The sequence below is a fragment of the Brachyistius frenatus genome, unplaced genomic scaffold (genome assembly GCF_029030835.1).
Source record: "Brachyistius frenatus isolate BFR_SWC_R1_liver_20210118 unplaced genomic scaffold, ASM2903083v1 Contig_19, whole genome shotgun sequence".
In the NCBI taxonomy this organism is placed as follows: domain Eukaryota; kingdom Metazoa; phylum Chordata; class Actinopteri; family Embiotocidae; genus Brachyistius; species Brachyistius frenatus.
Genome location: NW_027210618.1, coordinates 771,850 through 784,783, shown reverse-complemented (window position 1 = coordinate 784,783; position 12,934 = coordinate 771,850). Strand labels below are relative to the sequence as shown.

Sequence of the window (12,934 nt, the reverse complement as noted above, 5' to 3'; positions counted from 1 at the left end):
AACAAAAAAAGTAACCATAGGGAAGAAACTTTGAATTAATATACAAAAAGTGCAGGATTGTATCATCATATGATTTAACTGAAGTTAATATCCAAATATCACTTGACTGGAAATGATAAGTTGTTGAAATAAAATCAGCCTCGAAGGTCTGAGCACACTCATGCACTCAGGACAACAGGAGGGGACTGGTTCAGCTTATTGATGTGTGTTTCACCTGCGTTGTAACATTACTGAAGCTGTATATATTTATTTTTTATTTTATCCTGATCAGACCAGCTCATTCTCTGAAGAATGAGTTTAATCGTCTTTGAAGAATTTCAATCGAGTCGGATGACATTTTAGATTAAACAGCTCCGAGTCATTTCCCAGTTAATAATGCGGCATAAACTGAGATAAAGGTGTCGTCTCCAGGTGTTGGGTGACTTTGTGGTGACTTTGTGCCTGACACACAGCAAAACTGTGCAGACCGACGTTGTTGAAAGCGAAATATTTCTGGAAAAATAATCACGTTTTTTTTTTCTCCCTTGTGTCCACGAAATTTAAGATATTGAAGTTTAGTCGCGTTTAGTTGAAACATTTTAAAATTGAGTTAACAGCCAGTAATTATCGGTAGATTAACGTTCATTAAAAAATAAGATATTTTACTGACATGAGTATCTTGGTAGCAATTTTTTTTTCACACTCATTACCTACTTTTTTCAAAATAATCAGAAAATTGTGTAAAGCAATTTTGTCTATTTAATTACCAAAAAAAAAAAGAATTAAAAAAAAAAAAGAATACATAACTTCCATGTCAGATTATCGTGTTATTAAATGATTTATTAATTCGGGTTTATTCTCCTGATAAAAGTTTTAATCTGGAAACCCTGAGCCGTTGAAAGAGCCGTTGAAACTAGCTTCGCCCTTATCGTCAACGAACTGGACATTTTAATCTTTCCCTCCACCTAGTGTGGGGGAAAAAAAACTATAGAAATAAGGTTTAGTTGCGTTTAGTTTACTCACATTTATATTGTTGTGTTAATGGAAACTGTCATCTGTATATTTAGCTTTACTGATAAGTGATTAGAAAACCGTTTGATTCCGTGTTAACTCTACTTCATGCTACTTTTAAACAGCACTGGAAAAAAACAACAACATAAACGCTCTTGTGTGAAGCGTAAGTTTGTGTTTAAATATAACAAACTAGTACTCACCTTTTATAGTAGATTAACACTTACTTGAGTTACTGATGATAATTTGAAAACGTAAAATAGCGGAACCGAGTCAAATGGCGCACTCACAGGAACTAGTAACGGTTGTTGACGTCACTAAGCCTGCAAAGCTGCCGTTTTAGATCATTTATTATTATTTTTTTTATTATTATTCCCGTTAAAAAATGTCACATTTCTGCACATTTTAAAGCGAAACCAACTTAATACTAATCGGAATTACATGCCGGACGGCCCAGTACGAATGGTTTTCAACTCTGAACGGTAGAACTACTGAGGCAGATTATTTCAATTCTTACATACAAAAATAATAATAATAATAATAATAATAAAGACCATTAACGTGGGTTTGGTGCAATCAACGGTGACGTCACCCATAAATACAGTTGTGAAGCCTTAAATTCGGATTTTGGCCGGTGTGGAACCGGAAGTGAGCACATTTGGACGAACTGGTAAGGCCCGAGCAGAGCCGTACAGGCAGCACGGATGGTTGTTTGTTTTTGTTGTTTTTATGCAGAAAAGCGAGTCTTTAAATTAAAAAACAAAACAAAAAACACATCAGAAAATTGCAGTGATTTTTGTGTAATTTCTGAACTGATAATCCTAACATCGGATTCTTCTCTCTGGTGGATTAGCACCGCCTTGACTGCAGACAATTTTACATTTCGGGAGAAACAAATAAAAGCTCATCTGCAGCTGAGGTGGTAAGCAACGTTTAATGACTGAGGCGGACAGCATAACAAAGTGATATGGGTCCTAATGGTCGGATGTTAAATACAAAGCGAGCAGCAATCTCGAGCGAAGCTGCTCTTTACAGCTAATATCAGAGACTTCTGTCTTGCTGCTGATCCTTTCGTCTTTCTCCTCAGCTGCTACTCTTCGTGAGACTCTGCGTCCCCCTGCTGGATTAGTCGTGTCATAGACATGCAGTCAAGTCTCCTCAAGAGCTCAGATCTGTGGGTGTGTAATGGACTCATCCAAACAACGTCCACGCCTATTTTCTGCAGGTGACACTAATTAAATTAGACCCGGTCATTGAGTCCACCTGTTGTGGAGCAGCTGGGAGACCCAAACACTGCAGGGGCCTTTCACTGGTGAGAAGCATTTATTTGGAACAGATGAAGCATCCTCTTGAATATGGGAATTAAATGTATTAATGCTGTTTGCACAAAAAGTATAGATAATCATAGGGATGTGTGTCGTCAATAACCTTTCTCAGTATGGAATCATGTTTTTGTTTTTTTTTTGAGTATGTGTTGTCAGTGGACGTTGCAGCAGTTGACTGAGGTGACCGTTGGAGTGCCAAACTGAGACTTTGGGGATGGAGAGGCTTAGTCAATTAAATCCAGTAGGCTGCAGCCTGACGAGCGCAGCAGGAAGAGGTGCTCCTCTTGCACACAGCACAGCAGTCTTACTGAAGCTTTGGAGAGAGGACAAACAAAGGAGTTAAAGTAGCCGGACGCTCAAGACATCAGGTGAACGGCCGTGTTTTCATGTTGTGTACATTTTTGACAGAGGCAGACAGGATTAAACTGTTTGTTTTATTGTACATATATTTTGAACTTTTTGTTTTTGTGAATTTAAAACTATCTAGTGACTCCAGTTGAAGGTGCCTGAGCACTCTCCTGCATCAGTCCCCTTCAGTCTCTCTTCACTGCTTGTGCTCTATAATGAGCTGTTTTGTTCCTTTGTAGCCTTTACAGAGCTGTTAGTCACATTTACTGCCGTCATCAGTTTATTCGTAATATATAACAGGGTCTGCTTACAGTTGTTTTTTTCAGTGGATTTCAACAGCTTTGTCTGTCTGCTTATCTCCAGATGCACTAACAGACCTGCCATCTGCATCACTCAGGGGATATTTTTAGTATAATTTATTTTTACATTAACAGAGGAGTCATTCAGGGAGAGCATGTGGTGTGTTTCTATTTTTTTTTTATGTGCAAGCAGGTTGTTTCTCTGAAATGTTTTTTTTATATATAATTACGGTGACAAAATGAAAAGGTAAAAATCTGTACTGCCTATATGGGATAACAACAGTCTTGTATGACAGGCTTTTTAGAATTATTAAAAGTTTTAAGATTACACTTTACATCTTACTTAGTGGCTTTACCTTGATGTATACATGTCCCTATCTTTATGTATAGCATTATCTGTGCACCAATTAAATGTCCACTGCGACTGCCTGTCTTCAAGGGCGACTTTTTCCCAGTCACACACCGATCGCTCCACTACACAGATGTCTTGTTTTGGTATATTTCATCCATGTCCTGATCATTCTTTGGTTCCTTAATCATTACCAATTAAATGGACGTCCTCAAAACTGTTGTCCCCCAAATGACCTTGGCTGCTAAGCCTCCTCATTAACCGTTCAAGTTTACGGCACTTTCTGTTGGTAATCCAGTTTCACTCGGGGATAATCAATGGATAGTTTCACCATTGCACTTTGAATGGGAATGTATTTTCAGTGCATCATGCCTTCTTTTAGGGAGACATAAATTATGCAGATGTCCTAGTTCAAGTATTAGTGTCAGTGCCACATGCTTTGCAGTATTTACAATATGCAACATAGTCTTTAACTATAGTCTTTAATTTCTAATTGAGTAATATGCATAGTGTTCAGTGGTTGTTAAATTACATGTGATTCAGATTCTGCTAATGCCTGCCATTATTTAACAATGGGAACATTACAGCTTTAATATAGGTGGATGTTTTATCACAGGGAGATAAGGCAGCAATCTTAATACATTCCTGATATTTTAAAATAGAAATCAACTGTTGTTCTTTAGAGATGTCCTATTAGATACAAAGTTGGTGTTCATCTAGAGTGCAGGTACAGCAGATGGAAGCAGCGTTAAGGGATTACAGTAACTCCTTTAACAGTCTGCAGTCAGTCCGTCAAGTTTGCCATCCGATTATAGCTCACTACTTGGGTAAGAGGGTGGAGGGAGGGGACATGAGCTCATAGCTCCTCCGTCAGGCCCTGAGTCACATGCGCTCTGCGCTGCTGTTGCAGCGGACCGGATACCTGCTTCCACTGTCTGCACTGCACAACCAGTGACTGCTGGGAGGTGCTGTGGATGCCGGGGGTGCGCAGCTCTGTGGGAACACACCTTAGGTAGTTTGCCATGCTGATTACATGGTGGTATCTATACCTTGCAGCTCGGAGCTTCGTCGAACAATGCAAGTATTGCTGTTGTTTTTTTGTAACTGACTGCATGTCGTTTCAAGGTGAACTCTGCAGAGAGAATGTGTGTGGGACGAGGCTCAGACAGTGTGTTTTCATTTCCTTCTTGTGATGCGTGTAGATGTCCCAGAAGTCATGCTGTCATTAGTGCTGCAGAGATGCATGTCAGGCTTTATTTGTGAACCCTCTAAACTCTGACTGAATGCAATATTTATGACGTTTAAGCACGCAAGGCTGCTTGCAGGCCAGTTTGCTTCTGTAGTGTCTGAAATGTTCAACGCTCATTGATATATTGTCTGACCAGAAACACTCTTCCCTCCCTTCTTTCATTTACACGCTTCAGCACTGAAAATGGCTTCAATCCTGCAGAAGCTGATCACCCCGCTGTTCAGTGGTCCTCCTGAGCCTCCCAGGAATAAAGTGACAGTGGTGGGCGTGGGCCAGGTCGGCATGGCCTGTGCTGTCAGCATCCTGCTCAGGGTAAGAGTTTAACTGGGTATGGTGAGATTACCTTCCTGCCTTCTGGTGTCACAGGATGTGGTAATACCCAGGATCCTCCGAGACTGATGCCGGATTACTGATCTCGTGGGGTCTGACCTGAGTTTTAACCCTCTCACAGTCCTTGTTAAGGAGGAAACACACGGGCAGCAAGTTTATTATACTGATTGACTCCAAAGTACCTAAATGTTTACACCCATTATACTGTGTGTAAAAAAACCCAGCTTGAACCTCTCTCTTGAAGTCATAATTGTAGATTAACTGGAAGCAGTGTTGTGTGGATTGCTCTCACCTTCCCTGATGTGTGCAGGAGCTGGCCGATGAGTTGGCCCTGGTGGACGTGATGGAGGACAAGCTGAAAGGAGAGATGATGGACCTGCAGCATGGCAGCCTCTTCCTCAAAACTCCCACAATAGTCGCAGACAAAGGCAAGTTTCAATTCTAGACAAGTCAAGAAACTCGATCGGGTTTGGATTAGGATCTAAAAGTGAGGACAAATCTGACGTCTCTTCTCCTCTCAGACTACTCAGTGACAGCTAACTCCCGCATCGTGGTGGTGACAGCCGGAGTCCGTCAGCAGGAGGGGGAGAGCAGGCTGAACCTCGTCCAGAGAAACGTCAACATCTTTAAGCACATCGTCCCCCAGATTGTCAGATACAGCCCCGACTGCATCATCATCGTCGTTTCCAACCCAGGTGCCGTCCACCACACATTTCTTCATTCTGATTTTTCTCTCACACACCAACACGTGCCGTATTTACCTTTTACTGTTGCTAATGTCGCTCCCCGGCAGTCGATGTGCTGACCTATGTGACCTGGAAACTGAGCGGCCTACCCAAGCACCGCGTCATCGGCAGCGGCACCAACCTGGACTCGGCACGCTTCCGCTACCTGATGGCTGACAAGCTGGGAATCCACCCGAGCAGCTTCAACGGATGGATCCTGGGAGAACACGGAGACACCAGTGGTGAGTTTGAACTGCCTGAAAACAAGCATCCGAGCACGTTACTGATGAGTGATAGTGTAGGCTGTGACTATGTGAGGTGCGTGTGCCTGAATGAAGGCTGATGGTTTTAACGTGTGTTAGTGCCTGTGTGGAGTGGGACAAATGTGGCTGGAGTCAGCCTGCAGACGTTAAACCCAGATATCGGCACTGACTCTGACGAGGAAAACTGGAAGGAGACCCACAAGATGGTGGTGGACAGGTAGGTCCGAGGTCACTTCATCTGCTGTTCATTTACTTTGCTGATGAAATGTGTTGAGGGATTACTTATTTTAAACCCACCTGCTAGTGGTGAGCTGACCTCTCCACGTCACATCCTTCTGTATGACGACAAAAAAACTCACATCTACTCATTTACATATCTAAATCAATAATAACTCCAGAATAAAGTCCAAACTATCCAAATGACAATTTAAAACTTTTATTTTGAAATCGAACAAATTTAAATCAAATTTAAATTCTTTTTTATTTAGTATTTTTAGATACTGTCACACAATTAATAACCATGGCCTATTGATTTGTCCACATTGCTCGCCCCAAACACGTGCACAGACTAACATTATATTGGTATGAATATAAGGCGGGGCTCTTTCTTAAAATGAATATATTTGTCTTAAGTTCAGTGATAAGATATACATTTAATTATGCTGACTCAGACTCCGTGTCTGCTGTCACACTATCTGTTTGTTTCATCAGTGTAGAGGACAAAAGCAGCTGTCATGAGGGAAAATCTGCTCTCTAGGGAGATGTTGTGTTTGAAGAGTTTATTTTTATCACTTCACATCGTCGGCTTCATTTAAATTCAGTCAACAGAAGTGAGTGAAAGCGTTACGCAGTCTGACAGCTTCACAGTCCCGACTTGGTATCTGAGCTGTGCGTTGTGTCCCTCAGTGCCTACGAGGTGATCAAACTGAAGGGTTACACCAACTGGGCCATCGGTCTGAGCGTAGCTGACCTGACAGAGAGCCTCATGAGGAACATGAACAGGATTCATCCCGTCTCCACCATGGTGCAGGTAAAGGGTGTTCACATGCATGCACACGTTCACTCATTAACACTCATGTCCAGTTTGTACGTGAACATTTTTAGCTAGAATCTTACTTTTAACATTCTAGCATACATATTTTATTCATGTGAACGTAAAAACGTGATTGACTTAACTTTAATAGATAATCGTTCAGCAAAGAATCCTCAAATACAATTAGCTATTTTGATAATGAATTAATCATTTGAGTCATTTTTTTTTAAGCAGAAAACGGGGCATTTTCTGATTGCATTGTTTCAATTCTGACGTCATCGACGTTTGGATAGCTAGTTATACCAATCAGTTTGAGATTTTGATGTGCATTTTTTCTGAATTTTGCAACATTTGGCAGCCTACAAACAAACACTTGATCAAGAAAATATTTGGTAAATTATTTCAATAATAGAAAACACTTGTTAGTTGCAGCCTTACATTAATTTCTCTCTAGTTCCCCTCACAAATATGGGTTTAATAAATACAATTTTTACAGTTCTGGTCCACTGACCACAGTATGGTTCTACATCAACAGGGCATGCACGGGATCGGTGACGAGGTGTACCTGAGTCTGCCCTGCGTGTTGAACGGCAGCGGCGTGGCCAGCGTGATCAACATGACACTGACCGAGGACGAGGTGGCCCAACTGCAGGCCAGTGCCAGCACACTGTGGGACATCCAGAAGGACCTGCAGGATGTCTAATTGACCAGCTGGGGGCGACATCATCCCGACTGCCCATCTACAGTATTATCACTGCAGTCACTAAATACCAGAAAACTCCAACATCCGCACCAGCACTGCCCTCTGTAGATTCACAGATGTTGGTTGTGTTTTTTTATCCCGTCAGATTTAGCTGTCGGCGTCAGTTTGTGACATCATCGACCGATTGAAACGCTCTGACTTGTCTTCAGCTGTGTCGCAGTGTGGAACCATATGTGGCACTCCTGTTGCTTTGATGGGTAATAAAGCAAGTTTGTTGGTGCTTGAAGAAGAAGTGCACGGCTTCAGTTATTCAGTGGTGAAGGGAGAGTGTGCTGTATGTGATTTCTGTAGTGCAGAAATGTAGTGTAGTGTAGAGACCCAGGGGAAATTGAGCAACATGAGCCGGCTTAAGCTGAAGGTGAGCAGCAGAGCGACAATTGTGCTCAAAGTTTCAACAAAACAGTTTGAATAAAAAGTCCTAAGATTCTGTGAAAGCCCCCTGTGGGGATCTGCAGTTAAAGTTTCCTCTGTGAATCGTTCATTTGTGTCAATGAATGAACTTTTGAGATTTCTTGATCTTTTGAATGACACTCTATGACACTTTGACCAGGTGGATTTTCCTCCAGTGCTTGTTGATTGATGTGTGACCTTCACTCAGTGATCATAATTTCCAAACCTAAATAATTAGTTTTACAGAAAATGTATAATGTAAGAGCCCTTTGATGAAAAAAAAAAAAGTATCTTTCTCTCTGACTTGAGTCTAAAAATCAGAATAAAACCAGCGCGTCTAAATCTCTGCTGCTTACCTTTGTTTGACCTTGACATGACTCTGCAGTGACCCCATTAAAGACAGTGTGATAACTGTTTAGGCTGGTGTTAATCACTATGTGGTGTGAATGAGTGAGTGGCGTAGTTGTTGCCTGCAGCTGACTGACTTTTTTTGTTTTTAATTGACAAGTTGTACGGCTTTAACAGGAAATCCCACCATGAAAATGTGAAACTCACAGAAGGAACAGCACATGGAGACAATTCAGTGAATAAATAAAAAATATGGATCAGAATATTTGCAGATAAGGCTCTTTTATCTATGTAGCACATTTATTTACATGTTAACTTAAACAGCAGCAAGTAACACAAAACATAATGAATAGAATTAAATCCAAAGAGAAAAGAAGAAAACATGTCTCTGATGAACCTTCACAAATAGTTTAAATGCAGCTCTTGATAGTCCCGGTAATTCTCTGGATTGTCTCCTCCTGAGGAAGAAAATAGATCAATTTAGATGTAAAAGCTGAAAAGGTGGTAGTCAGGCAGAGTGGTGGTGATGACTAGCAGGCTTTTACCTTGTTCCGCAGCTTGCTGCAGGAGATCCAGAAGAATGGATGCAGCCAAAGACGATCCCAGTCCATCAGTGCTCTGGTTGTGAGTCACTGCAGAAAGGCAGAGCAGAGTCATTTGGAAAAGAAACTAGAAAATTGTACAGGAAAACATGTCCTAGAAAGAAAGGAAATACAAATAGAAGGAGAGATGTGTATGCACGATTTTTTTACAACCTGAAAACCCCAAAGTTGTTCTCAATTATGGTTTCTTTGTGATTCATAAAGAATTAGTAAATCTTTTTAACCCCATTTAAAAGTAATTTGTTAGAATAAATTAAACTATAATGGGTGATCTATAAAAGTAACACAGGCTTTTAGGAGCCAACCATAGTACTACACTGGTTCTTGCATACATTTTTAGGGGTTTGGTATCATTGGTGTTTGTTTGTCTGATGTGAAACAGAAACTGAATATTCACTGCATCACATATCAGACACACCTGAATGTAGAGTGTCCCCTTCCTCTCTGCTGTGGCGCTCCAATACTGAGCGGTGTCCCTCTGTAAAAAAAAATTAAAATTAAAAACTACATTCAGCATGGTTGCCTCTTGAGTTGATAAAACATGCTGAAAACTGGCTAATTCTTTACTGAGTTATGAAGGTGTTCTTACGTGCTCCTTTTAGATATAAGATCGCCTGTGGAGTCCAGTTTCTCCTCTGAAACACGGTAAAGAAACCAGTTCTGTCTCACGCGGATATTTTAAAGACAGCTTAAACATGAAAATAATAGTAATGAGCTTTCACTTGCCTGTGGGGCAGCCCAACACTGGGAAATCAATGATGCCACAAGCAGCGTAACTATTAGAGACATTGTTGAACCCTGCATTGACATAATAATAATAATAATAATAATAATAATAATAAGACTAATAGTTGTAGCGTAATAATAAGAGGAATGGCACTACATTTTGTTTTTGGACTATTAAAGCTTTAAATATATCCATTCAGTCAGGTATTTGTCATCAACTGTAACTACTCCTGTGGACACTCATAAGTGCAGGCTGCTGTATGAACACATACTCAATGACAACATAATAAAACACAGTTATAACAACCAATATAATGTTGACTCCCCAATATTGTACATTCATAAACACTGGGGCTTGCAGCTACATTGTAGTGTTTTATAAATCTGATATTAAATGTTTACATAATGTCCACCTCATATTTATCACATTACTATTAGTGTATTATACTACATGTTAAACTATTTGAATTTGGAAAGCAAAGTGTTATCGTTATTAAATTAAATTTATTTGTTTAGTTATTTATTTTTTTGTTGTTGAAGCATTTTAATTTATCTCTGAATTCTTGGACATTTTAAGAAAAGTACACTGCCAAAATATAACAACAACTATACTACTACTACTTAAAATGATAATGATAATAATAATAATATCTTACCGTTCACTTTCTTTGTCGTGCTATCCTGAAGTCTGCAGCCTGTTTAATTGTTTGATTAGTGCTCCGTCCTCCTCTGTCACTGCAGTCACATCAATTCAAACACACAATAAATAAAGCAGCTCATTATACAGCATCAGTGATGAGGGTGATCGGTAGCTTAATTACCTCACACCTCGTACTCCAGCTGACAGAGTGACAGGTGCCGTCAAAACTGTCACTGCACATTAATCACAGACACACAAGAGATTCAAACTTTCAGACCTCTCATGAGCAGCAGAGTATCCTCACAGGGTCACCGCGCGATGACTTCACTGGTGGGATTTTATGAATGAAGCTGATGTCATGACAGCATGTCAGTTATGATGCTATAAACAGAGTGGCAGAGTTCTTGAAACTTTTCAGGACTAATTGTTTGTATAATTGTTGATTGGAGATTGTGTGAATGATTTCATTATTGTAAAAAAAGAAAAAAGAAAATTCTTTCACTGGGATGAATTTACATAAAAATTGTTTTCATCTCACTCACTGTGCACCAAATGTCTTGCTAATAAAATGTCTGTCTCCATGTGCAGTTATCACTATCTTTCTTCTGCACAAAATATAGTAACTGGGACCGGGCAGCTGAGGATCTTCATCAAGAGTCCTTGTAACATAAACGATGAACTAATTTAATTGAACACCAACCAGTCGAGGCAGACGGCCGCCCACCTCTGACTGTGGATCTGTCCAAGGTTTAATTCCTGTTAAAAGGGAGTTTTTCCTTCCCACTGTCGCTCATGTTGCACATGTAAAGTTTGTCTCCATAATACTGTAAAGCCTCAAACCTTACTATTTAAAGTTCCCTTAATTATGTTGTGATTTAGTGCAATATAAATACATTTAATCAATAGTCCGTTATTTAGGTGCCGTTTAAAAAATTGTAATAATAATAATAAATATTTTTTCAAACATTGACACTATAAGCGGCCAAGCACTCTAACGCCATAAAAGCCCATAAAGCTCTCCAAACAGCCGCCTCAAACTCAGACGATAAGAAGAGAGCAAAGTGTTTTCAAGTTGCAATTTTCTCTGAGTAATGTCAGTAAGAACTAGCAGGTAAAAGGAGTGGTGGAGGTCGAGTTGAGATCTGGAAGACCAATATAATAATGATAACGTGAAAAAAGTTTTTGTGAAATTTTTGCAAATCTATTAAAAAATTAAAAACGAAAAAAATCAAATACATAAGTATTCACCGCATTTGCCATGACACTTAAAATTGAGCTCAGGTGCATCCTGTTTCCACTGATCATCCCTGAGATGTTTCTACAACTTGATTTGAGTCCACCTGTGGTAAATTCAGTTGATTGGACATGATTTGGAAAGACACACACCGTCTATATAAGGTCCCACAGTTGACAGTGCATGTCAGAGCACAAACCAAGCCATGAAGTCCAAAGAATTGTCTGTAGACCTCTGAGACAGGATTGTATCGAGGCACAGATCTGGGGAAGGGTACAGAAAAATGTCTGCAGCATTGAAGGTCCCAATGAGCACAGTGGCCTCCATCATCTGTAAATGGAAGAAGTTTGGAACCACCAGGACTCTTCCTAGAGTCGGCTGCCCGGCCAAACTGAGCGACCGGGGGAGAAGGGCCTTAGTCAGGGAGGTGACCAAGAACCCGATGGTCACTGACAGAGCTCCAACGTTGCTCTGTGAAGAGAGGAGAACCTTCCAGAAGGACAACCATCTCTGCAGCACTCCACCAAGCAGGCCTGTATGGTAGAGTGACCAGACGGAAGCTACTCCTCAGTAAAAGGAACATAACAGCCCGCCTGGAGTTTACCAAAAGGCACCTGAAGGACTGTCAGACCATGAGAAACTAAATTCTCTGGTCTGATGAAACAAAGATTGAACTCTTTGGCCTGAATGCCAAGTGTCACGTCTGGAGGAAACCAGACCTGATCACCTGGCCAATACCATCCCTTCAGTGAAGCATGGTGGTGGCAGCATCATGGTGTGGGGATGTTTTTCAGCGGCAGGAACTGGGAGACGAGTCAGGATGGAGGGAAAGATGAATGCAGCAATGTACAGAGACATCCTTGATGAAAACCTTCTCCAGAGCGCTCTGGACCTCAGACTGGGGCGAAGGTTCATCTTCCAACAGGACAACGACCCAAAGCACACAGTCAAGATAACAAAGGAGTGTCTTCGGGACAACTCTGTGAATGTCTTTGAGAGGCCCAGGCAGAGCCCAGACTTGAACCTGATTGAACATCTCTGGACAGATCTGAAAATGGCTGTGCACCGACGCTCCCCATCCAACCTGATGGAAGACTGTGAATACTTGCGTACATGTTGTATTTTCGATCTTTATTTTTTTTAGATTTGCAAAAATTTTAAACAAACTTTTTTCACTTTATCATTATGGGGTATTGTGTGTAGAATTTTGAGGAAAAAAAATTATTTAATCCATTTTGGAATAAGGCTGTAACATAAAATGTGGAAAAAATGAAGCGCTGTGAATACTTTCCCGATGCGCTGTTCATGAAAACCCCGTTT

General features: G+C 40.6%; 2 protein-coding genes across 3 annotated transcripts; one reads left to right on the top strand and one right to left on the bottom strand.

Annotated features, from left to right (window-relative positions):
- The first annotated feature begins 2,574 nt into the window (after positions 1–2,574).
- On the top strand, positions 2,575–8,675 carry ldhbb (lactate dehydrogenase Bb). 2 transcript variants are annotated; one of them, XM_069695189.1, is made up of 8 exons: positions 2,575–2,683; positions 4,736–4,872; positions 5,201–5,318; positions 5,412–5,585; positions 5,684–5,857; positions 5,978–6,095; positions 6,785–6,908; positions 7,447–8,675. In XM_069695189.1, the coding sequence occupies exons 2-8, from the start codon at positions 4,744–4,746 to the stop codon at positions 7,612–7,614; spliced, it is 1,005 nt and encodes a 334-aa protein (XP_069551290.1). In that variant the 5' UTR covers positions 2,575–2,683; positions 4,736–4,743; the 3' UTR covers positions 7,615–8,675. The 2 variants fall into 2 exon arrangements, with proteins under 2 accessions (XP_069551290.1, XP_069551288.1); XM_069695187.1 differs by lacking the exon at positions 2,575–2,683 and adding an exon at positions 4,197–4,388.
- A 72-nt stretch (positions 8,676–8,747) lies between these two features.
- Positions 8,748–11,650, bottom strand: LOC138619025 (spexin prohormone 1-like). Its single transcript, XM_069695190.1, has 4 exons — positions 9,741–11,650; positions 9,604–9,649; positions 9,433–9,492; positions 8,748–9,044 (listed from the first exon to the last, which is right to left on the bottom strand). Exons 1-4 carry the CDS (start codon positions 9,822–9,824, stop codon positions 8,893–8,895), a joined length of 342 nt encoding a protein of 113 aa, XP_069551291.1. The 5' UTR covers positions 9,825–11,650; the 3' UTR covers positions 8,748–8,892.
- Positions 11,651–12,934: the final 1,284 nt, after the last annotated feature.